The sequence below is a fragment of the Idiotropiscis lumnitzeri genome, chromosome 7, assembly GCF_059441095.1.
Source record: "Idiotropiscis lumnitzeri isolate Australia: NSW breed Sydney's pygmy pipehorse chromosome 7, RoL_Ilum_1.0, whole genome shotgun sequence".
In the NCBI taxonomy this organism is placed as follows: Eukaryota; Metazoa; Chordata; class Actinopteri; order Syngnathiformes; family Syngnathidae; genus Idiotropiscis; species Idiotropiscis lumnitzeri.
In genome coordinates, this window is record NC_142397.1 from 5,601,485 (window position 1) to 5,626,599 (window position 25,115).

Here is a 25,115-nt window from a genome sequence, read left to right on the forward strand (position 1 = left end):
AGATAAGCTGCTCAGATCAAATTGTAACATTCTTGCCTGGAATTAAAGTCCTAGTTGTCTTTTTGAAAAAAATGTCACCAGAGCGGTCATAAAACACAAACTCACAATGATATGATCATATCCTTAATAGGTCAACAATTAAGCCTTTATTATTTTTGCTTGATGTGACATACGTACAATCACCGGGCACTTCATTAGGTACACCTGTACAATCGATAAAATCCAGTACAAGGAGCTGTAACAAAATAATCTTTCACAGCATTTACAGTTTAGACGCACTCTCTCATTCAATAGCAAGGCAAAGTGTTTCTGAAATTTTGACGCTGAATAAGCCAAGTTTCTACATTGCAAAAACAGCCTACTTTACATATTTACACATAGTACACAGTTGATTTACAAGTGACTGCAATTCTTACTCCGAAGTAGAAATCTTGGGGCAGTGGCTGCAAATTACTTTTCCGTGGCTAGACCCCCCTGGCTGTGGCAGATGGTCTCGTTAGCGCCTTAAGTGGCGAGAGAGCAGCGTCACACAAGTTCATGCGTCACTAAGAAGGTGTGAGTGTGTTAATGTTGTTGACGTTTGTGTTTATGCATTTTGTGACAAGTGTCTTATTTAAAATAAAAATTAAAAAAATAATCCTCTTTTGACAAGTGATAATTTCCACCTCACGTGCACTGTAGCAATCTTCAATATTACCTCCGTACCAAATGGTCTTTATGGACAAACGTAATGTAACACACCTTCTAACCAATTATTTACTTAACTGCAGATGTGGGAAGTATTTTTGGCGTATGACAAATTAGCGCAGCATCTTGGTGCAAGGGAGCTATGTTGAAGAGAGTTGAAGAACTTTGTTTTGACAAAAGTAGTGTTTTGGCGCCATCTTGTGGTATGATGAAGTAAGTTGGCTAAATTTCAACAAAAGAAGTACTTTAACACCATCTCGGTGCCAACGTCAAGTCATATTTATTTACACAGGCCTTAATCACAGAAAAATGCTCACATGCCAACAGTTGACAAATAATGACATCCCCTGATTTTAATGCCCGTGGGGCAAGGAAACACCCGTAAAAAAAGAATCCCGCTTCCAGTGTGACTAGACAGCGAAGAACTATGGCGACGTAAATTGAGGAGCTTCATTTAGACAAAAGTAGTGCTTTGCCACCACTTGTGGCATCTATTGGCAAATATCAACATCTGGGGAGGACCACTGATCTTTGTCATAATCATTTAGAATGCGTGGTCAGTCTCAAAAAATGATGCATGCATCAGTCAGTGCTGCTGTTTTGCTTAGCAACAGAGTTTAGACATTAGCAGTGGGTGTATTCACAGAGATAATTTCAGTTACTTCAGTTAGTACTACTTCAGTTATTACCTGGGTTTGATGTGCGTATTTGAGGCTGGTGGCGATTGGTTGGAGTGTGGCCAAGCGCCATGGAAAATGGATGGATGGATATTTGACGGAGGCGTTTATTTTTTTTCTGATTTCACCAGGAAGTCATTTAGACAGGGGGGCCTTTGTGGAAAAAATATTGTAGTTCATTTTTTATGTGATGGAGTTGTGGGCATGAGCCCCTATCTTAAAAATCAGCTCAGTAGTGCCGACAGAGTGAATAATTCATCTCCCAAGGCTAGTTTCACTTCGCAACTGTCCACAAAAAAGTCTCAAGAAGTTATTTTAGAGGGTTGTGTTTTCACTCTTTATGTTCTGTGAGTGTAATGGCTTTGTGTCCCGATACGTTTATATATTTTTTTTATAATTTCCTTGAAGGCATTGTGATGCCATTTTTGCAAGGAACTATGAGTTCTTCATAAAATGTCAGCCTTCATATTCATGGTCACCAATGACTGATGTGAAGAATGGTGCAGGCAAAAGTCCGCTATCACCCCTGAAGTCATCGGCGCCCACGTCACACGTTGGTCTCCAGGCCCTGCAGGCGATCCATTCGCTGCATGTTGCGTTCAATGGTGGCCTGACACGTGATTGGCTCGGCACACTCTGCCAGGAACCAGCCACGCTCACCGTCGCGGAGACGCTCGCCCTCGTACCAGCCTGACATATAAACAGAAAGAAACATCAACATACCTTGCTTGATAAAGGGGAGAATGAGTGGAGTGGATGTCTCATTGTTAAGGCTGACCATCGTATCAGACACACAAATGAAAATATCCGCTTATTACCATCTTCCACCGATTGTGAGACAAGCACGACGTCAGCCACTTGTAGCGACAACTCATCCGGCTGCTTGGCCGTGTACGTCCTGATCACTTCCACCTGCATGGCGTCTACAAAAGCAACACCAACTTTTATTCATCAGGAGTCCCTTTCAAAGCCAAATGTGAGAACGGGCGTTTTATTCAGCGGCCACACGGGGGCGCAGTTGTCTTACTGGTTCTATCCTGACTCTTGTCTTTGTTGACGTTGTGGCCCAGGGCGCTGATCCACCGAGCACGCTCATTCCTAAAAGCACACAAAAAGCACTTTGTCAACAGGCAACTGGGCATAACTTTTGGTACACATCGAGACCTGCAACATTTTTGACCCACTTTAACCATCCTTTTGTTTCGTGGGTCATTGTTACCTGTTTGCATTGTTTAATCATGACAAAAAAATCAAAGTTAACCAATTTAAATATATAAAAAATACCAGTAAATTCCGCAGAGAAAGTTTTATCCCAAAATGTATTTTTGTTTGGTTCAAAATCTAAAAAGATTCAAAGACATAAATGTCATTAACATCAAGGCACTGCATGTGTAAACATGAATGTATTGGAAATTGTTTAAAAATGTAATTTGCAATTTTGTAATTTAACATTTGCATATGTACAAATTAAGTTAAAAAAAATCTATAGAGAGAGAGAGAGAGCGTGAGCGGTTTTAAAATTAGAGCTGTAACTACCAATTATTGAAATTAGTCTTATTTTGTCAATTAATTGATGAGTCGGATACATTTCATCCCTATATTCAAAAGCAGGACATTATTTTATACTTTTATTAGGATTAAATTAATTGAGCTTCAGTTACTTTCAACAACATGCCATTTGTCTGTCTGTAACCTACCACTTGAGAATTTGATCCCTGTTTTTCAGAATATGCTGCATTATATAACTAGTCTTTCTAATATTTTGAATAGTTTTACCAGGGACTGCGCACAATAATAAAATGATTAAAAAAAATCCCCTCTGACTGTCATCTTCAAACTGAGCATTATCTTTATCAAAACAGATTTTACTCTAGTCTTAGATGATTCAAGTGTACCTAATCAAGTGTCCAGTGAGTGTGCATGGGGAGCATTGAGAGCGTCAACGGAATGGCCCTCATTGCGTGGATTTAATTGGCTCAACTGACAAGTTCGACAAAAGGCAAAAATCTCAGGAGGCCACTGAGCGACTTGAGCTTTTTTCTCGGTCGTTTGATGCGTGGGAAGAAAACCACACGCGCACACACACACACACACACACGTGGTGGGCGGAGGCACGCAGGTTAGTTTCCACGTAACTTTATCTCAGGTTTTCACCTGTTCCCAAATCCCACTGAGGTGAGGTATAGCATCTAAAGAGTGAGTGGACTTCAAGGGAGGAATGAGCGTGATTGTTTTCTGGGACTGACTCATAAAACATGAAGGAACATGCTGATGGAAATAAAGCTTGAGCTCTCACACATGCGACTCCTGTGAGTCAGCCAGGATTATTGTTTTCCAGTTTGGCCTTTTGATCCCATCTAGGACACATGATGTCTCACATTGCCCACTTTATTGGTCATAGCATGTTGTAAAAACAAAACAAAAACAAAAAAACAAGGCTTTGTACAGCCAGTATTTTTTTTGTTGGGGGGGAGGTATCGCCAATCATGAACTTATCATAAGAGGGACCAATACGTCAATTTAAATGACTTTACAGAGACAATATTCCATGCCCCATGGAAGGAAAGAGGAAAACGTGTGATTTGAAACGTACATTGGCTTCGGAATAAAAAAAAAAGCAGAATTTGAGATTTAGTAATACTGCGGCTCCATTCAATGCTTTGAATTATGGAAAGACTGTCTGTGCGTGCATGTCACATCTTTTTTTGCAATACTTGCTCATACTAGGTACAAATTATTAGTTAGTGCATACTTGGCCAATAAAGATAATTCTGATTTCCATCTGGATGGAAAGTGGCAACACCGATTCGTGTCTCAGAGCGATTTCAGTTTCGATACATAAATCGTTAGAGGCCTTAATCAAATTGTTTCACAATTCAGTATTGCCGTATTCATGGATTAATTTTGGAAACCCATCAGTAAATGTCAATCCGTGTCTTTGAAGCACACCTGGAAATGACCAAAATAACTCTTCAAACCTAAACGGCAGACTTCCTGAATGCCTTGCAGCATGGGGCCTCCAAATTCAAGGTTGCAAAGTGAAAATGGCTCCAGGGACTGAATTTTGACATTTAGCATAGAATCGGATTGTCATAAATGCCCCTTTAGGTGACCCAAACGTTTTGACCTTAGCACCGGCTCCCACCACTCAAGTTGTTATGACAAGATGGCGGCTTTGTGACCCACCCACTTGGCAAAACCTTACGTACCAAACAGGACATCCTAGACGAATCAACAAAAGTGTTGTAAATGGAACAAGATGCAGATAACCAGTGGGGAAAGACAGCTGCTTCTTTAAATCGTGATCGTGACACATGTGCACATTTGCTGTCGGGACACAGCTGAACAAATTGCATTGGGACACGGGATCCACCGTCGTAGCGTATGGATGCGGTGTGTGTGTGTCTGACAGGCGCCTTCATTGGTTTCTGTGGAATGTACATTCCCGAGGAGAATGCGCGTTGCGTTTACATGCAGACAGGTGGATGACCAAACGACGAGAAAATGTGAAGCGTCATAAATCCGTTGTCAGTGGATCTCCTTACACCGCCCGCCCGTCTATGTGCGCTGCGCAGCCTCTTTTGCGGCTAGATGACAGTCTCCTTCCTTCCTCCTTTCTGTTCCCTCCCATCAGCATGTTTGCCTAACCCTCAGAACAGTTCCACAACCCAAAGCAAGGGTCAAAACACATTTTATTTCACTTGACAGAAACATGACTTGTTTCTCCACGTGAAGCGAAACTCCCATATCGGGGCGCGGGGGATGATTCCCATTGGAGAAACTTCTTCTTGGCATTTGAACAAGCATCATTTCATTTTTTTCAAGTTCGGCGGGCCGGATTAAAACGTTTAACGGGCCGCATGTGGCCCCGGGCCGTAGTTTGCCCACGCTTGCTCTAGGATAACCTCACCTGCCTACTAAAATTGATGTCGCAAAGCGAAACCGGCTTCTTAGGCTGAAGTATGGTCCTGTTAACTTATCTTACAAACATAAAAAATTTTATTGCATGTAGTTCACTAGAAGAACCACTCAGTTCTGGTTTGTAATTGTTCACTGGGATGGGATGGAAGTACAGATTTATTTGTAGTGTCAAATGAAACCAAACCTCATTGGAGCCACATGTACTTTTACGCAGATCACACAAAAATTCGACAGGTTCTTCCTCAGCCCGGTCTCCCTTCCCACAAGTGGAAAAATCACAAATGAAAAGCATAACAATCTCATAAGTGGAATCATATGGTGGTGAAAAACAACAAGCGTGCAACGGTAGCGCACGATGTCGTCCTCCGATGCGGCCTATTGCGTAAGCGCCACAGTTGTGTGTTGGACATGCACGTCTGACTAACAACTGTCTTATTTTGCGACACGCTTTTATGCGGGCGGTCTCTGTTCCAGCCGGTAGACGATGAGCTATTCACTGACCGGAGAATGGAGGTCACGCTAACATGTGCACGACACCAAAACAAAAGAGCACAGAGGCTGGAAAACAATAGCAAATCCAATCCGCCAAAAACTGACTCACACTCACACTCAGTGATTGTGTCACTATGTCTCAACAGCAGACAGTTTTTTTTTTTTGTCCCAATGACAGATTTTAGAAACAAATAAAAAAAATAAAATGTTTTCCCCAATGAGCTGGTGCCATCTTGGGGTAATGGGAGACATTGACACCCCAAGTGTGTTACGGGACCTGACCACTCTGTAATTTTGTTTTGGTTGGCGTCATTGCGGAAAATCCTGCAATCCCCACATACACACAAAGATTCGAACAGGGGTGTGTAGACTTTTTCCATCCACTGCATGTATCTATCTATCCAGCCATCCAAGCATCTTCTAATTATCCAGCAATCCGAACACCTAAGAATTTTATCTCTCCATGTCGCTATACCTAATTTCGTGCATTTCCTGTGCCGCAACTACCATCGGGAACTCCGACAACATATTCACAAAACTTAGTTCGGTCTCAGGACCTCGATGATCTTCTATAGTTCGTTCCAATTTAGTTAGACTGACTAATTGGTGACCAGTTTCACGTATCACGTGGGGTTTAGTCACTAACTCGGGAAGAATGGACATCGGAAGAGGAAGCTATTTTCCGACCAAAAACAAAAGATGCCACAGACGGTCAAGACGGGTTGAGGGAGTGAACCACCGTGTGTGCGTGCGTGCATGTGTGAATGGGAATGGCGGGCGTGGGAAATAGCCCGTTGAACAATGGGACGCTGCTATGCAACCACTGTAAGAATGGACTCTTGCCAACGTACGACAGTGCACACACACACACACACACACTGTGACAACCCAACCAAGGCCCCCAAACTCCAAGTTATCAAAGGATGAGGGGGGTTTTCCATCACACCGCACAGTGCACTGAGCGGGCAGTAACCCCTCGTGTAGACATGGCCAACATTTGTCATGCTCATCACAATGCCCCCTCTTTTGTGGGCCCCACACAATTATAAGCACCTCTTCGGTCACGTTGGTTGTCAAACACTCAAAAGCCAACATCAGCAGTCTCTCTCTCTCTCTTCTCTCTCTCTCCCCCTTCCTCTCTCTCTCACTCTCTCGCTCTCTCGCTCCCCCCCCCATTAATTACAAGATATTATTCAAGTCTATACCTTTGACAAGCATCAAATAGTAGTTGAAAAATGTCATTAATCACAATAATTATGGAATTTATATATATATATATATATATATCCTGTAGGAAAAAAAAAAAAAATATATATATATATATATATATATATTTTTTTTTTTTACAGTATTTAGCATCATTTTTCAGTTATGATAGGTATAAATTTTAAATAAAATATCACTTTTGCTTCCTCGACAGTTAGAGATCCAATGAAATGTATTTCCACGATTTCATTGGGGAAAATAAGTTTTTCTGATAACCAGCATCTCGAACTGCTTCACCACACATTCATCAAAAATGTAAACAAAACACTTTTAGCAGGGAATCTTACTAAATTCTCGTGAGAAATAAACTGCAGTGCTCGCACACCAAGTGCAACTGTTCATTCTCAAACGCGGGGCTGGAACAAATAAACGGCGTACGGAGCCAAATATATGACAGATCCCCTTTGTTTATGCGTGTGTTATGTAATCGCTCCAAACAAAAGCTCTTCACTCTATTTACTGTACAAAGATGGAACCGGTGATTCGGGCAAAGCGCTTCCTAACGGAGATAAAACTGTAATCCAAATAAAAGTCATTTTTATTCCGATGTATGCGGTAATGGAATGATTTTAGCAGCATGTCTCTCAGCATATTGTAAACCACTTGGTTGGAAGGCCGTCAACAAAACAATTAACGGGTGCAGCTGGCTCACCTCACGGTATGAGCAAAGACAAAATGACTGAGTGGACTAATAAACTTTATTTCCGAGGTTAGCATGGGGGAGTAAACTGTGAATGCCACGGCGCGACAATGAAAGTGTAACAAAATATCCCTGCGAACCCGAAATGGGCCAAACGAGACGGGAGTGAAAAAGTTGGATTAGTTTCTACAGAAATATGCTTTCAGACTGATTACGAAAAATGCGTAGGACGCTGGATGCTAAAAACTGTCCTTCCACGTGCTGAGACACACCTCTAAGTCACCAAATCACGGCGAGCAAGAAGAGAGAACAGCAGAAGATAATTTAATGAGAAGCGTACTCACAGTAACTCCGTCCCCAAGATCATGGGCACCTTTTCGCCGGAGTGGTTGCTCTGGAAACGCAGTCGGAAGAGGTGGTTGGCGCCGGCTTGCCGTGAGCTCAGCATGCCGGCGGTTCCGCGCACCGGCGACAGGTTGACCTCCTCGGGCTGGCAGGAACCCACCCAGATCTCGTTCCTCAGGGCGTAGTCGATCACAGAGTAGCTCTCCTCGCTGGAGATGAGAAGAGAACGCGATTAACTCTTTCAATGTCAGCTATGTATTAAAAAAAACAAAAACATTCTAAATATTTCAAATTGGAAGTTTTACCCTATTGCAGTTTTCTAAATCGGCATTTTCTCCCAAATCTCCAAAGATTTTTTTCCCTCCCATTCCCATAAAATAAATACATAGATAATTGACGGCAAATGACGTCAATGGCGCTACTAGTTTGGACTCCATTGATGGCATTTCACATTTCAGAGTCAAGAGATGTTCAACCCAAAACTTTGGACTGAGTCTTCAGATCTATAATTTCAAGAGCATGAATGGGAGAATTTGTGAATTCTGAACAGCCAAACATCAAAAACTGGGCTGTAGAAATGATTATCGGTGTTAAGTTTTACACCCATGTTGTCCTGCATCTGTGACGGTTCTGATACTCCGCCTAAGGCAGAAAATTGCCATGTCCACTTTTTCCATGTCGATGCCCAGAATAGCGACACGAAAAAAGGGCGGAAATTCTAGCTGGTTATTTTATTCAACTCCCTCTCACCCAAACATTAAATTAAGCTCAGGTTTCTTCGACCCATAATGTTTTAAACCCCTCCGAGGCCAAAGACGGTCACGTTAATGACGGTCACCCAGAGAGGCTCATAAATCAGCAGCTACATTTTTATGTCACATTTTACAACAGTTGAAATAAAAAAAAAAAACATAACTTGTTTCTTTAACCTGTATTTCCCACAAGTACCTGCCCCTGATTGGAAGCTTTTGTCGGCGAGCGCACACGCTCGGTAGGAAACATCTGGAGCCAATTGTGCAATCTTACATGTGAAGCGTGTTTACGTAGTGCGCCCGAACGGGAGCTTTAGGCGAGCCCACGTGGGTTTTATCAACTCGAGACTGGAACGGCAGCCGAGCTGGCGAAGGGGAAGCGGCGTCACGTGAGCCGACGTGTCCACTAGGTGGCGCGCGCCAAAACAAACAGGAGAGGGTGGAAGTGTCGAAATGCTTCTGCTGTTACACCCTCACTAAAAAAAAAAAAAATGAACTGTCGGGCTGTGGAAGGTCGCGATCGGTCACGGAATCCTCCTGTCACGGTCTGGAGGGTCTCAACAAGCTTTGAGTGTTGCTCAATCGACGCCACCTGTCGAAGAGCACCGCCCACCCATTGTTCGCAAATCAACCTCGCCAAACAAGTTGGGCTTGTACAAAGAGGAGAACAATAACTACATGGAGTCAATATTCGCGTTAAGGTAAGAATTTCGATTGGTTTACTCCCGCCTTCTCAATAATGTACGCACGGATGTCGTCGCAAATGTCCGTCGTTTTCGTTTCCTCCTCGCTCCCAAAGTGCTTTTGTGCAGCGTCTCTGAGCTTCACGATGATTGTGTACCTCTGCTTGTGTATTTTGAGTTACACTTAAACACACGAATGCGTTTCTGTATACGCGCGGTGTCCTTTTCACCGTAGAGGCAGAAAATAACGTGAAAACGCCACGGAGAAATTAATGCATTCAAGTTCGACTCGCTATAAAGTACTTCCTGTACTACAAAGACCAAGATTCCTTGCGGTTAGGGAGAATATCCGCGCGCAACAAAAAGTCATGTCTGTTCAAAGGTTTGCGTAACACAAGATTCAAATTAGAAAATGGCGAGCCCAAATATAACTTTATTAGGGTTTATAAAAACAGATTAGCGCCGTTTTAGACACATTAAAACCCCAAATACTGCAAAAGTTTGGGTTCTAAAAGTTTTATTGATTGCGTTTAAACGTAGTCAATGACAGGCAGAAGGGAGAGGAACCTGATTCGCAAACTGCAACATACTGTCGATAGCAAAACGCAAATCATGACTTTAAATATGTACCGGCATCGGATTTTGAAACACAGATGCCTAAGCAGGTTAAAGCAATTAAAGAGGTTTTTTTTTTTTTTGCCTGTAAAAAAGAAAAGTAAAATAAAGAGGGGAAAAAAAGTAACGTGATGATGATTTCTTCCAATCTGCATATTTGTTTCATTCTTCAAAATTTACTTGGTAGCGATGCACCGTTCCGCATCCAATATGGAGCAGAGGAGAAAGACGACAAAAAAGAAAGGCGAAGAAACAAAAACAAAAAAAAAAAAGCAAATCAATATCCAAATCAAACGCTAACAGACTTCGTCTGTCTTTGATGAAAGCGCGCAAGTGTGTGTAACAAAGTTTGAACAAACATTTCAACGGTAAGCACCAAGATGTCCAGGCACTGTCGCTTTGATTGATGACAAGCGGGATGCTGAGAAGCATTTCCGCGATGTCTTGCTCATCCCGAAATATCGCTCCACACAACTCCAGCGTTTCGTTCTTGTCAATTTTCATGACTGATAGCCCTACAGGTAAAATGTCTGGAATGTCGTTCGCACGGCGGGGGTGGAAGGGATTGGAACACGAGCGCAACCTGCATGCTTGTTTGCTGAGTTTTCCCGTACGTGTGTGTGTGGGTGGAAAAAAAAAAAAAAAAAGTAGTCTTAAACGATTTAAGTGGCTCTAATCCAATACAGTGAAACCTCTGAGATTGAACGTAATTCCTTCTGGAATGCGATTCTACCTCAAGTTTGTTCGGATTTTGAAAACATTGTACCGAGAGGGAATAACGGAAATATAAGTGATGATTTTAAATTGTCTCAACATTTTATATTGATTTATTAACAATTATTAGTTTCTTGTTTTGATTTTCCAGATACGAAAAATGCTTTTCGTTGAACGGTGATGACGTCATTTCTTAGCGAATCGGAACAAAATGGCGGAAGGAGTGACGTCGGATATATTTATTGTTTTGATCAAATCATATTAAATGAAACATATATGATTAATGTGACTGCATTGCCTTCAATTTGTAATGTAAATATAAATATTTGTACTAATGCACCAAGTTAGAGCAAGCAGTTTGTACTAAATGCAGCATTGGTTCCCCTGAAAATGCCTTCCATAAAGTAAAATTGGTACTGCGTAAAATCTTTGTTTGAATCAAAGTGAATTGAAAATGGAATCGATTTTCGAGATTTGAATCGATACCCAGCTCTGATTTCACTGTTGGGAGGACTAGAAAACATGAACGCACTGTGACAATAGGGACTGTTTAAAAGATGCCAGGATTAAATTTTTTTTTTAAAAAAACGTTTGGGTGAGGGGAAGTGGAGATGAGAGAGAACCAGCTGCTGTGGATCCTCGGATGTTATGTAAGTGTTCCCGCAAAGTCTTGCCTGCTGCGTGACAGCCAAATTTGACACAAGGCCTGCTTTCCACTACAGTTTCCCACTTCGCATCCAGGAATCTGTTCACGTCAACAAATAATCAACTTAAGCCGCCGTTCGTCCATGTTGGCTGGTAAAGCGATACATTTATGGATTGAGCAAAAAAAAAAAAAAATCTCGGTAAATAGCAAAGTAGTCATTTTATCTCATGTGAGACATGCTAACCACTTTCTCCATTTTAGGCCCCTCCCCCTGCAAAATTTCAAACACACTGAAAAAAGGTCAAGAACACATTTTTCTGTAAAAAGCTATCATATGGTGGTTGTTTGTAACCCGACAGTACCTCGGCTGACTTTTTGTTTTGATGGGCAGCACACGGCCAAGTGGCGTGACACCGCAGAACAAACCAATATTATAACAGCTTCTCTCGTTCACGCACCCATTTCTCCTTCCAAACGCAAACGCTCTCCTTCATCCAGGTTCCAGTCCCAGAAAAAACTTCATAAGGAATGTTTCTCCCCCCCCCCACGCCCTTCTTGATGATTCTTAGGAATTTTCAGCTCGCCAGTCGGGCGACAATCGATTCCAGGGAGCAAAGTAGTGAGAGTGATCTCGGGGGGGGGGGGGGGGGGGGGGGATGTTTAAGAAGGCAAAACGAAACGCAGCTACACTACACATGCTAATCATTTCCCGGAAGCATTTAGCCTCAAAGTCGGCATGTCGCTAGGCGGCGCAGGTGCGAGCGAGTGTCAAAGCAGATGAGTTACGTTGAACAGCCCGCGCCACGCCGCGCTTACCTCTTCTTCCGGGTGACAATGAGGACATCGTTGAAGAGGAAGAAGTAGACCTGCTGCCGCGACGTCCTCTTGAGGAAGATGCCGTTGTCCTCCACGAAGGCCGTCAGCTCGCCTCGCTTCACCATCCACCGGGATGACGAAACCAGCGGGAAAGGCTGCGGGATGAAACGGGCTCTCCAGTTAGTCGAAGCGTCTGTCTCTCTCTATATTTTTATTTTTATTATTTAATGTTAGCTCATGATACATGTGCGCCTATGCTACCTTGATCTTAAAGTCCAGCTGGGAGTTAATAGTGTACATCATCTCGGTTCTCTCCATGGTACGCGCACCCTCGTTGCATTTCCTTACCACCTGCAGGCACAGACACAGATGTTAAAAAAAACATTATTGCCTAAGAGAAGGTGAAGTTTTCATCATTTCAACCTACAAGGAGCACAAAAATAAATGAAGCGATGGTTGTGAAGTGGTAACATCTACAAAAGTGCAATACTAAAATCAATGTTTTATCACTCGGAATTATGCAATTATACTAAAGTACCTGAACAGAATTAATGTATTGCCTTTTTTTAAATTATATTAAGCCATCCCAATAATGGAAGACATTTCTTTAAAAAAATGAATATGTGTTTATTAAATACTGTAGATCAGGGGTGTCAAACTCATTTTAGATCAGGGGCCACTTGGAGGAAAATTGATTATTAAGTGGACTCGTAAAATTATGATCTCTTGAGAAAAGCAATCTCCGTCAATATGTAATTATGCAGATTAGTAAAAATACACATTTTGTACACAACACAGAATAATATGTACTCACAATCAATCGATACACAAATGCAATGAAGCTCAAATATCCAGTGGCACGAAAAAGTTCCCTTCAAATTATGTGGTTGAATCAATTTATTTTCTCACATTTTCAAATTTTCTCACGGGCCAGATTAAACTCATTTGCGGGCCCGATCCAGCCCGCGGGCCGTATGTTTGACACCCTTGCTGTAGACGTGCTCAATTAATTGTTTGGTATGCCCATCCCTATTTCTCATTATCAATGAGATTGAGGACTTTCTCTGTGAATGTTCTGAACTCCTTTTTTCAAGTGTTTATATAGCGTAATAATAAACAAATTAAATATTTTTTTAACGTCATTTATAAATTCAATTTTAATTTAATTATTTCAATTCATTGGTTTATTATTATTGTATATGAAGTATATAAGTATAATATATAATGAGAATTATGACGTTTCTAAAATAAAAGTGAATAATGGTGTCTGAATTGATGCATTTATAGGAAGAGTCGCGTCACTTAGAAAGCTTTACAATTTGGTACGGATCAAAATAAAAAAATTCTGAGCCTTCATGGAGGTCTCCACTCCTCTGGTTTTCATGAACAGTGTTAGTGATACGACAAAAATGTGGATGGATGTTGTCTACTGTTCACTCACTGACCTTGCTGACGGCATGTAAAGCCTTCTTACATTCTTCATACTGCACCGAGTCTTTCGGGGTCTTCTGGCAAATTGTCTGCAGGAGGCAAACGGCAAACAAAAACCAAAAACAGGATCAGTTCATTGTGCCTATAAAAGCACCAAGCGCCTTATCAATGTTTGATAGCGTGTCGAAACTCAAGCGCAGCTGTGGGAAGAAAGTGAAGTGAAACCAAACTTTCTCAGGATCTCGCGGCCTCCATGTGGACTAAACCCCAGCGACTCTTGGGAGACGCTCACAACATTTTCAAAGCAAACGGCGTGAATGTGGAGCATGAGAAAGGAAGAGGGAGAAAAACATCCATGACGTAAAGTCACCTGAACGGAAAGTTTGTAGTTTGTGACTCAAAGCACACACCCTGCATGCCGTTTGCTGCGTAACCATAATGCCACAACAACAATTACATAAGAGCCAAAGTCCAAAACTCGGGCACACTCACGTCCATGAGCAACGGCAAGCGCGTGACCCTCTGCATGGGCAGGATGAGGAAGGAGATCATGGGGAGGTTCCTGCAGTCCGGGTGGCCCTCAATCCTGCTCAGCACCTCCTTAAAAACTGGATTCTTGGATCTGCGCCATGAGGAGGAGGAGGAGGAACCAAAAAGTAGCTTTAGTCAACCGCCAAGGTCAAAGTGTGAGAGTAGTACATTCTGGGAGGAAAGCCGCGGAAGATAAGATAATACGTGCGGTCACTCACAAGAGCCTCTGCAGGGTTCTCTGCTGGTAGACCTCGTTGGAGCAGTACGTCACGTAAGGATCAAAGTTGGAGTCGGCGTGCTTGCAAACCACGTCGCTGATGCTGTCGATCACAACGTTGTGCTGGTGTTTGGCCTCCAGTTGTTTGAAGAACCTCAAGACAGGACACAGTCACGTTTCCGTTAGTTACTTTTACACGGCCTGGAAAGGTTCCCCGAATCGTCGTCGTGGATATAACGGCACTGACACTAAACGGGGGGGTTGGGAGGGATGAAGTCATCTTGCAAATATTCGGCCTTTGGGGGTAGTATCCGAAGGCAGGATGGTGCTTGCCGACCACCTGAGCTATGCCCTCACCCAATCAATCAACAGCAATGGGGCGGGGAATGCGAGGCTGTTGCCCATCTGCTTCCAGCAGAGGAGCGGAAGATTTTGTTGATTAAAAACTTTTGAGAAGCGGTGAAGTTCACTACGGCAAATAGATTTCTTTTAGTTGTCAATTGCAGTAGAATGACATTTATTAAAATTTTGGCGAAATTTGTTGCCTTTCCTCCCGCTGCTCGCGGGTCCTGCACAAGGACCCAATCAGACAGTGCAGTGGGCGGGCCAATCAGCTTCTGCAGGCAGGGCTACCAGCACAGCAGAGAGAGAGAGTGAAGTGTGCTGCAGTGAGCCAAAATAAACCAGCGTTTAATTTCTCGGCTTTGTTAGTTAAAAAAAAAAAAAAAAAAGAAAGCCCATGCCGATAATCGGCAAAATGCCAAATATCGGCCCCAATAATCGGTCTATCACTAATATGCGTACTGCAGTTGGCTGGTGACCAGTCTAGGGTGAACCCGAGCCAGAATAACCCAGCTGGGTCACTCGGGACCTTAGGATAGGGGCTGTAGAATTTAGATGTTTGGAAGCGATCGAGGAACGCAAGAAAACAAAGCCCAATACCAAAAGTGGAGACTGCAGAGTATTATATTGCCGCGGAACAAATGAAGACACATCAACAGATACCGATAGTTTACCCAAATTATATTGAATCAGTATGCGCTCAGTATCTGCCAGAGCCAACGGGCAACGCAATCGAACTGAGTCAGTACCAAGAAGAAGAAGGGCATTCGCCAGAGGCGTCAAGGGAACATACAGGACATGACAGATGCAGGAGTCCTCGAGGCAGGAAACATCGCTAACACCTTTCACGTGTGAGATCACAGAAGAGGAACTCCACACCTCTTAAAATAGAGACAAGGTCCAACATTAAACACAACAACAGAGGTGGGTATTTTTTTCTTCCCCTTCCTGGGGAGCAGCAGATGGTCTCTTTAACAGCAGGCGACAAAAAAGCACATCATGTTAAGGTGGCAAACAGGAAGGCAACAAACGGCGACTTTGCGAAAAAAGAAAAAAAAAAGATAAAATAAAATATTACTTGTGAGTTGTAGTAGACATTTCTTAAAATTTTGGCAAAGTCTGTCGTAGTGCGTACGACTTGAGGTGAAAAAGCAAACAGGCATCTTACTGCTGATTGGCTGTGACCCATTGCACAAGGAAACAATCATCTTCTGCAGGCAGGGCCACCAGCACAGCAGAGAGCCAAAATAAATCAGCTTTTAATTTATAGTCCTTGAAAATGAAAAAAAGGGCCGATGACGATTATCGGCAAAATGCCAAATATCGGCTCCGATGATTGGCCCGGCCGATAATCGGTCTATCACTACGCAACATCGGCAACATTGACTCCATTTGGATTGGGGATGTGAACTGTACACATTGTGTCAAAGTATTTACAATATGGGAATGCGGCCACAATCTTGATTATTCTGTAAAACAAAGGCAACATTAATTGCTATTCCCACAAAAACCAAATTCCGCTGCTAAGTAAACAGCCCATGGAATTTATCGTAAATGTTCAACCCCTTTGCAAGCCTTACACCCACACAAGTATTTTATTTTGTTTTTTTAAGAATGTCATTAGGGACAACACATTAATAAATTCTCATGTCGTATCCTTGTCAGGAATGGGCGTGAGGGATCACTGGGAAGAGTGTAACAATATTTAAACGACGACTTCATTGTAAGTACATTCCGGCGCCAGGAATCTGAATAGCTACGCTGCTCGTTGTTTGTATCAGTTGTAAGTGTAAATGGGGACGCTTATTTTCACCGATGTTTCCAACTTGGCCGTTTGTAGGATTCTTAGAAGTCTGTTGTCAACCAAACCACAAATGTCTATCGAAATTACGCAATCGGAGGGTTTGTTGAACAAATGCCAACCCAAACGGCAATAAAAATACACTTTTGACTTAATTGACCTTTTTAGTCGGAATCGTTTCTCAGAATCGGTTTCGTGTCGGTCAGCAGAGCACGATCAAGCTGCATGTTGAAAATAAGCCAGGCTGCGAGTGGAAAAACTATGCCAAATGTCGTGGTGTTTAAAGACACACCTCACATGGAAGTGTTGAAGTGCTATTAAATGCGGAATTATCCGGCTCGTTGGCCGAAAGCAAAATACCACAAACTTTTTACGACGCGCACAGGAGTAGCCAAAATAATTAAAAAAAAAAAAAAAAGACAAAAGAAAAACAACACTTTAGTTCTTCTAATCTAATTTGAGTCGACAAGCAAAAACACGTAACGTGGATGTTTTTGTATCTCTTACTTTTGGCTGGCCTCGCAAACGTCGCTGATGTTGGAGAAGAGGTGGTGGTGTTCCGTCTTGGTCATGGCCTCGCTGAGCTCCGTCGAGTTCTTGAACATGCGGATGAGGATCTCCAAGCTGTGGAGGTACGAGTGCTCCGAGGAGATCACCTCAAAGATGGCCTGAAGAGGAGTACGATTTTATTTTTCGTCATGACAGTGTTTCGGATGTCATGTGAGGATAAAAGTAGTGGGACACTTGAGTGTCTCTCAGTCCACCATTGCGAGCAATTTATCAAAATGCAATTATGATTATTACACTGAGTATAGCAAAATTGGCATAATTGTAAAAAAAAAAGATTATATACAGCATGGGTGTCAAACTCAAGGCCCGGGGGCCGGATCTGGCCCGCCACATTATTTTACATGGCCCGCGAAGGCAATTCATGCACGACTTCATGCTTCTTGCTAAAATACCAAAATTGCAAATTGTCGTCAATTTTAAAAACGTTAAAATATTGCAAGAATTTTTTCTTTGTTACCAATCACACTTTTAAAATGAATTGAAAGGTAGCTAAATAAAAATTTTCCTGGATTCTGATTTTAAAAACTAGTTATCCATCAGTTTGTTGTGTATATGTAATAATATGGTGATGATGATTTATATGGGTTGACTGAGCGAAACCAAAACTATGACGTGGTTGCGAGAAAAATGAGTTTGACACCCCTGATGCGAAGCAAGTAAACTCTAATGCACAAGGAGACCACACTCTACATTTATACAGTTGCATTTTTTTTTTCATTTTAGGATAAAAATAAAATTGATTTGTCTTAATATTGTTTCCATTTATACATTAATTTTTGTTTTGCACCCCAAGAATAATCAAACAATAATGTGAATAATTGTAATGACAGTTATAATCGTGATTAATATTTTTTTCAATAATGACTCAACTGAAACGTATACAATTATTTTTTGTCTGTCAATCACAGCAACGTTTCTCAATATTGAACTTTTAGAATGACCACCAACAAATCATTTCATTGGTCGAGCAGCGTTTGAAGAGACTGCCATGTAGCTCGGCATAAATGAGACCTAAAAAAGTCGTATAGCATTGTGTAGCTTTCAATTTGGGGTTCCAAAGTAAATGTAAAATATAAATCAGTACCTCTTGCCTTTTGCGTTCTTCCTGACTCATCCGATCAAACAGCCCGCTTTTCTTGACCTTGGCAAAGAAAACATTTCAGTCAGTTCGACACTTTTTGGCATTTTCAACTTGCTTCACTAGGGGGGGGGTTCTCCTCCGCATTGAGAGCAAGTGTGTGTCGCGATTGCTTCTGTTGTCCCAGCGCACAATGACTGGAGCACTTAACATACCGCGCTCCGCAAGAAGGGGCCAACAAAGTTGTTGTCCAAAGTGGGACAAGAGATCTTCAGAACGCCCATGGCGACGGCTGACACGCTGACGCAAAAACTAACAAATGGCCCGCCGTTCTGTTCATTGAGCTTCATTTGGCGGCGGAATGTAATATGTGCTTGAATACGATCGAAACCAAAGTGATCTTTGGAATGGACTGGGTATGAATTGTGAAGTGAGATTAAGAGTCGGGAGGAAGATGATTATGTCACCAGTAGGGCCCCGGGGCACTTCCTAACTTCAAATTAAACATGCAAGAATGCTCTCAGGGGTGCCCAAGCTCCAAGACGGCTTCTGGAAAGACACCAGGAAGTGATACGGCTTCATCGCTAGTATCTGGCCTAACGCCCAACTGGGAACAAACAAACAAACCCGACATCAAAACAGCAAATACCTCTTGAGGCTTCACCACATAATCTAATTGGCTTCATTCGAAATGTTCATCTTTCATGTCATGTCAACATTAGAGCATACTTTTTTTTTTTAACGATTTGTTGCCTACACAACTTGCACATTCGCGCTCGGATTTGTAGGAATGTGAAGTATTTAGTCAAGGTCATTAGGAGAATGATTTTTTTTTTTTTTGCCTAAATCAATTCTCTAAAAACATACTGATAGACCTTTAAGTTCTTCATCACGCCAAAATCAATTCTCCAAAATATATTTCCATAATGAAACGGGGGATGGAAATAACTAAGGCTGGGTATAAAAAAAATAAATAAATCCAAATCGATTTGAATTGATTTTCCATTTCATAACCTGATATCGATTCGTGAAACCGGATATCGATATTTTTAATAACGTCTTTTTCTCCATAAATTGACATGACGTCACGCGAGATCTTGTCACTACAGAAAAGTAGCGTATCCAAAAAAAATGGCGGAAGCGATGACGTCAGCGCCCACACGCATGAAGGCAGATGTATTTATTGTTTTGATCAGGTCATGTTAAATCAAATGAATGTGATTCATGGCTTCAATTCTTAATGCGAATATGAATATTTTTTTACTGCGCCGAATTACAGCAAAAGGTTTGTACGAATTGCAACATTGTTTCTTCTGAGAATGCCTTCCATATCGAAAGTTAAATTAATACGGCGTGAAATTCTTGATTGAATCGAAAATCAATCAATCGTAAATCGAATCGAATCAGGCCCTCGTCTATCGAATCAAATCAATTTGGGAAGTTTGAATCGATGCCCAGCCTTAAAAATAACGTTGACTGCACGTAATTGATCGTTGGCTGATGAATCCTTGCTCTGCTCATCTGTAATCAGTTTAATCCGACGATGTTGATTCGAATGAGTTACCGTTTAAAAAACGCCAACATGTCCTCATTTCCTCATTTCAAGCTACATCCAAGAAGACCTCCCTTATTGCACACTAGCGTTGAAGCAGGAGTTTAAAAAACAAAATTCAGAGAAACTCTCTCATCTCAAACGACAATGAGTAAATTAAGGAAATTTTTGAGTGCGTCCACCTCTGCCGTGCAAATTTATCTGAAACATCTGCAATAGCACTGCAGGGAGGAGAAAAAACAGCGACAACTGGTCATTCTGGTTCTCGGCTTCTTTGAGTTTTGTATCGTCAAAACAGGACAGTGTCGGCGTCGTACTTGCGCATCGTCCCGATTTCTAAAATAACTTTGTATCCCGGAAGCAAACGATTTAGCGGTCTGGCCGACACGCTTACAGACAAGTTTAAAAAATTGGCGATGATGCTCGTACGGTACGTCATTTCAGATCAGTACAGCATGTTGTTGTCCTTTAATCTCAACTGTTGGCTTTCAATCTATCCTTTCACGTTTTTATCGCATCTCAGCAAGTCAACAAGCCAATGACGATGGCACGGAATAAACAAACGCACTCATCTCTTCCTCGAGTACATTCCCTTCATTCCGATTTCTCATTACGCAACTTGAGCGACCGACCGCACGTCCCTCTAAAGGCAACATTTTATGCATAGCTTCAGTCTGACCAAAATCAAAGGCGCGAGCCAACGCACTGGCATGATATTATGCAGCGCTCCCAAAACTGACTGCCTCCCTTTTTTTTTTTTTTTTTCAAGAAGTGCGCCTGCACTCTTGGCTGAGCGCAGTCACCGACACTCACTGAACTGGATATGACGGCATTCTTGAGAAGGCGCACATTCCAAGTACACTATACCGTCTGTGGCTAAAGAGACAGAACGAGAATGGAAAGGGAAAAAAAAAGAATGAAGTAAGCTTACGACTAATTCATTGTGAGTGTTTGTTGAAAAGGTCGATTTAAGGGTTTGGCAAATACGAGGCATCAAAATGTCGAAGTGCTTTACTTCCCAAGCTTTGTAGTCTGGTGTTAAAAAAAAGGTGAAATGAGATTTTTTTTTTTTCCGGAGTTTAGACAACGTAATTTTGTTCAAATCGTTTCAGTGACAATATAGACTAAGAATTTTGTAGTCCTACATCCTCAAACGCCACAAACTTGACGTCCACCAAAAAAGAAAACTTACGATATGTAACCTCTGCAAAAATGTCTAACGCCAACATCGAGCGCCTGCAACGTCTCACCACAGTAAGCTGGCTCCAAGACGTCCGGATCGGTCTGTATTGCAACACGATGCCGTTATCGACTGGAGCTTCTCTGGAATCGGCGTCCTCGTCCGAATCGTTATGTAACGCCTTCTCCTGATAGTTCTGGTACAGTTCCTCCTCTGAAAGACATTTTTTTGACAAAGTATTGGTGCCTGGAAATGACGATGGCGAGAGAAATGAAATACTAAAAGCGAACTTTCACCTTCGCTGTCGAAGGTCCGTTGAGGGGTCAGGGGGTTCTTCTTGTCAGGAATCTGAAAATAGGAGACGTCACATAAAGTCTGGCACCTGCCCCTGAACTGTCTGTTGACTTCTTTCTGTCGCTGTCTAATCACCGAGCCACTTCTGAGCATCAAATAATAGATGTCCTTATAAGGCTTTGTTCTGATTTCTCGTGTAAGTACTTGATATACGAACTTTGCCCACCCTGATACTTAATGTCCACTTTTTCGGAACACCAAGCATGTTCGTGTTCTTGGTTTGTGTTGTCGCCTGCTAATCTTGATAGCGTTATCTTTATAGAACTTGCTGGGCTTACCTTGCCGCTTCTTGTGCCAGTAGGAGTTGTCGGGCTGTCAGGCTTGGGTGCCCCCGGGCTGTTGAGTTTGAGAATGCAAGGACTGCCCGGGTTGGCCTGAGGAGTGTTATTATCGCGATCTAATCCCTTCACGGCGGTCTGGGCCTCCAGATCGACTCCGGTGACGACAGCCCTTCGGTAGGATGTACTCCTCAGCCCCCTCCGTAGTGTCCCCGGGCTTTCGTTTTCGCCATCCGTCCCTTCGCCGTGCCCCCCTCCCGTGGAAAAGTAGGCCCCCGTTTCCACCATGCTGAGTGTTTTTAAAGTGCGCTTGGGAACATCCAAACCCAGAAACCCTGCCAAGCCTTGGGCTGGCGGCCCGGATGCGGTCGTCTTGCTCTGTCGGCTACCTGAGGCTAAGCCCTTCGGGATGAGCTGCTGGGTTCCCATCTTCAGGGCGGCGGGGCTGTGGGTGCTGAGTACGATGGAGGGAGCGGGTGAGATACACGGGGAAAGGGAAGGGGAGGGGGAGGAAGAAGAAGCATGCCTGGCATCTTGCGAGACGGCGGGTGAGGGTGACAACTGCCTGAGGAGAGGCGGCCGGCTGTCGGTCGGCGAGGAGGAGCGAGGTGTTGGGGGGTCCGACGACGTGAGGGAGGACAGGGAGGGGATGCTCGAGGTGGAGCTGTGAGAAGGAGTCCGTCTGGTAGGAGGATACGGGCTTGGCGGAGACGAGATGGACTGTTCAAGGTGGTTGTTGTTCGGGGGTTGTTGAACGGTTTCGGGTGAGGTTAGGTTGTGATATGATGGGGTCTTCTCTTTCGGCAAGTTGAGGCTAAACACACTTGAAATGAGTGCTTGAGGAGAGCGGACACACTTATCAGGCCAAACTGTTTGTCCATTGCGATTTACTGTGTTGTACTCCCCATTGCTCACTTTGTTGTCCACCGACGCCGATCTGCTGCCGTCTGACTTGAATTTAGACAACGAGAAGCGTCCATTGGAGATATGCCCGATGCTAATACTCCGAACAACTCTGGACTTTTTGGAAGGTTTGTGTAAAACGTGCTTCAGCACCGCCGTGTTCTTGGCACCCTGAGATGTAACCACCAGTTTCTCCGCCGGCTGGCTCAAGGTGAACGCGCACTTTTCCTCCGCAGCAAAGTCCGTCATTATGACTCCGTTAGTGTGGTAACTGCGCGGCCGCGGTTTCCTCGAGTCCGGCGGACTCCTGTGGTTGTCCGTACGGCGCTTCCACAGGGGTATGATGTTGTTGTTGGACAGGTCCACGTCGTTGCCGATATCCATGGTCCTCGGGTGTCCTTCTCGTCTATGTGGGTCACAGCCGGAAGGCCGCAGTGCAAACACCGCCGCCCTGCCGAGAGCCGATCACAACCCTTTGGCCAAACAAAGAAGAACAGCGGTTCAATCGGCAGTGTCCAAATTCCTATAGCTTACTCATTAACCCATGAAACTTGTAACTTAATCACTTCAACTCTAGAACGGGACGGCAACAATATGCTGTTCGAAGACTTTTATAGCTCTTAGGTCAAGGGAAATGTCCTCAATTGCAATTGTAAACAGTTGTCACGCAATACACACTTGTTCATCGTCATTTCTGGGGTACAGTCTCTCCTCAGATTTGGTGTTTTTTATTCCATGACTATAAACATCAGATTACCAAAAACCAAATAACAAAATAAGGCCATAGGGTACAATGTGAAAAGTTTTGACTTGGAGCGGAATGTGCAAACATGTCAACAGAGTGGAACCTTCTCAAAACAGGTACATGAAGTGAATAATCAGCAAGATGGGGTGCATTAGTCGACAATTCGCTGTTAATTCATTCTCGAACCATAATTTTCACATTTGTACCAAAACAAATAGCAATAGTCATCTTTTAACAACTCAGAAGTCAACCCTGAGAAACTGAAAATGCAACACGATACAATGCAGTCATTTCTTTGAAGTAGTCATATTCACCTGAAACAGAAACGTGCAGTCAGTCGACCATGTTCCCCCTAATGCCCCTCCTAAATTCCGAGGACTTAATCCAACATCGTATTGGAACCCACGCACGCACAAAAAGTGCGTGAAAGCGGATTTGGAGGCGAAACAGCGTGGAGTGAGCACAGAAGAGTTCTGTGCAGTGCGCGGCAAAGAGCGCTTCTGAGGCGGGGCGGGTTTCACAGGACGAAGGGGGGAAGGTCCCTCTGGGCCAGGAGGGGGCGGGGCTAAGAGCAGAAAGGAGACACCGCTCGTCCGGTTCTCAAGTGGGGACCCCCAAGTGGGCAGCATCGACCCTCTCACGAGTCTAAAACGGAAGAATCTGGCGATAATTGTATACTTAATACTTATTTTTGTAATTATTTAAAATATTACTATTGTCCGGAATAATCCAATTAAATTGTTAATGGTTAAATTAATTCACAATTATGATAGTAATAATGTAATTAATTACAACTGAAGTGTTTCACTGTGGGAGAATTACCATTAAATATGTTATTTAACTTGACTTGCTGTAAGTGCGGGAGCTGTGACTTGTAGCTGCCGTGCGCCATCGTGTGGCCATTAGCGGAGTTGCAACTAGTACTGACACATGTTGCACTTCCGTACTTAAAGTATTTAAATGTCTATCTGGATATAAAATTATTAATTAAAAATAATGGAATTTGTTTCAAGCAATTTTTCAATTTGCATCATAATTTATCTAGAAAATAATTATCTCTTTTTTCTGTTTATTTTTTTTTTACTTTATGATTTAATGACTGTTCAGTAATTTGGGTGTCATTTGTATTCATATATTTTGTGTATTTTGAACAATATGTATTTCCAATACCCCAACACCTGATGATGAATAACACCAATTACACGCTATTCCCTTGCCTGGACGCGGGTGACCTGGGCCTCCCTCTGGAGCCAGGCCTGGAGGTGAGGCTCAAAGGCAAGCGTCTGGTGGCCAGGCCTGCAACCATGGGGCGGTTTCAGCCCGAAAGGACAACGTGGATCACCCCTGCCAAGGGCTCAGCACCTGTGGGACGGAGCCAAAGTGGGGGACCTTGGCGGTCCAATCCCCAGCTACACAAGCTTGCTCGCGTGAAGTGGAATGTCACCTCTGCTAAATTTTATGACTGCTCGTAGTGCCCTTTTGGCCACCTTTGTGCAATTGAGTACATAAACAAATCCAACGAGTTTCTATCGCTCTTGTCCTGAATTGGGTCACGACTAGTGAACTGGAGCCCATCCTAGGTGGGGAACACCCTGGACTTGTCACCAGCCAATCACAGGGCACAGATAAGCAAACAAACGTTCACACTCCCACAGAGAGCCAAACAAACGTTCACACTCATGATCACACCTCAGGGCAATTAAACCGTTTTCGACGAAACGAACATGGATGGGTTTGATTTGTGGGAGGAAGCTGCAATGGCCAAAACTTCACACAGAAAGGCCAGAGTTGATATTCGAACACCAAATCTAAGAAATGTGAGGTAGATGTGTTGTCTAGTTTCTTGTCTGCAACGAGTAAGGAAAAGTATAACAGATTG

The 25,115-nt window shown here is 43.1% G+C and overlaps 2 protein-coding genes across 7 annotated transcripts in view; one reads left to right on the forward strand and one right to left on the reverse strand.

Moving 5' to 3' along the window:
- The window catches only part of dhx36 (DEAH (Asp-Glu-Ala-His) box polypeptide 36), a 42,261-nt gene that overhangs the window by 16,878 nt on the left and 268 nt on the right, over nt 1-25,115 (forward strand). The window contains exon 27 of one of the 4 annotated variants that reach the window (XM_088301363.1): nt 17,123-18,141. The exons of 1 other annotated variant lie outside the window; for it this stretch is intronic. The gene's annotated coding sequence lies outside the window, so the exon portion shown is untranslated. Of the gene's footprint in view, nt 1-10,943; nt 11,073-16,440; nt 16,458-17,122; nt 18,142-25,115 lie in introns of those variants that run through there. 2 more of the 4 variants (XM_088301364.1, XM_088301365.1) reach the window with 2 other exon arrangements.
- On the reverse strand, nt 111-23,733 carry LOC148333215 (rho guanine nucleotide exchange factor 26-like). Of its 3 annotated transcripts, XM_088301369.1 has the most exons (16): nt 23,551-23,733; nt 21,589-22,964; nt 21,253-21,304; nt 21,027-21,169; nt 18,231-18,287; nt 17,084-17,244; nt 14,435-14,587; nt 14,178-14,307; nt 13,700-13,774; nt 12,516-12,605; nt 12,325-12,409; nt 12,255-12,273; nt 8,028-8,237; nt 2,392-2,462; nt 2,183-2,287; nt 111-2,054 (listed from the first exon to the last, which is right to left on the reverse strand). In XM_088301369.1, the coding sequence occupies exons 2-16, from the start codon at nt 22,873-22,875 to the stop codon at nt 1,912-1,914; spliced, it is 2,781 nt and encodes a 926-aa protein (XP_088157495.1). In that variant the 5' UTR covers nt 22,876-22,964; nt 23,551-23,733; the 3' UTR covers nt 111-1,911. The 3 variants fall into 3 exon arrangements, with proteins under 3 accessions (XP_088157495.1, XP_088157494.1, XP_088157493.1); XM_088301368.1 differs by having other exon boundaries at nt 12,255-12,409; nt 21,589-22,942; XM_088301367.1 differs by having other exon boundaries at nt 12,255-12,409.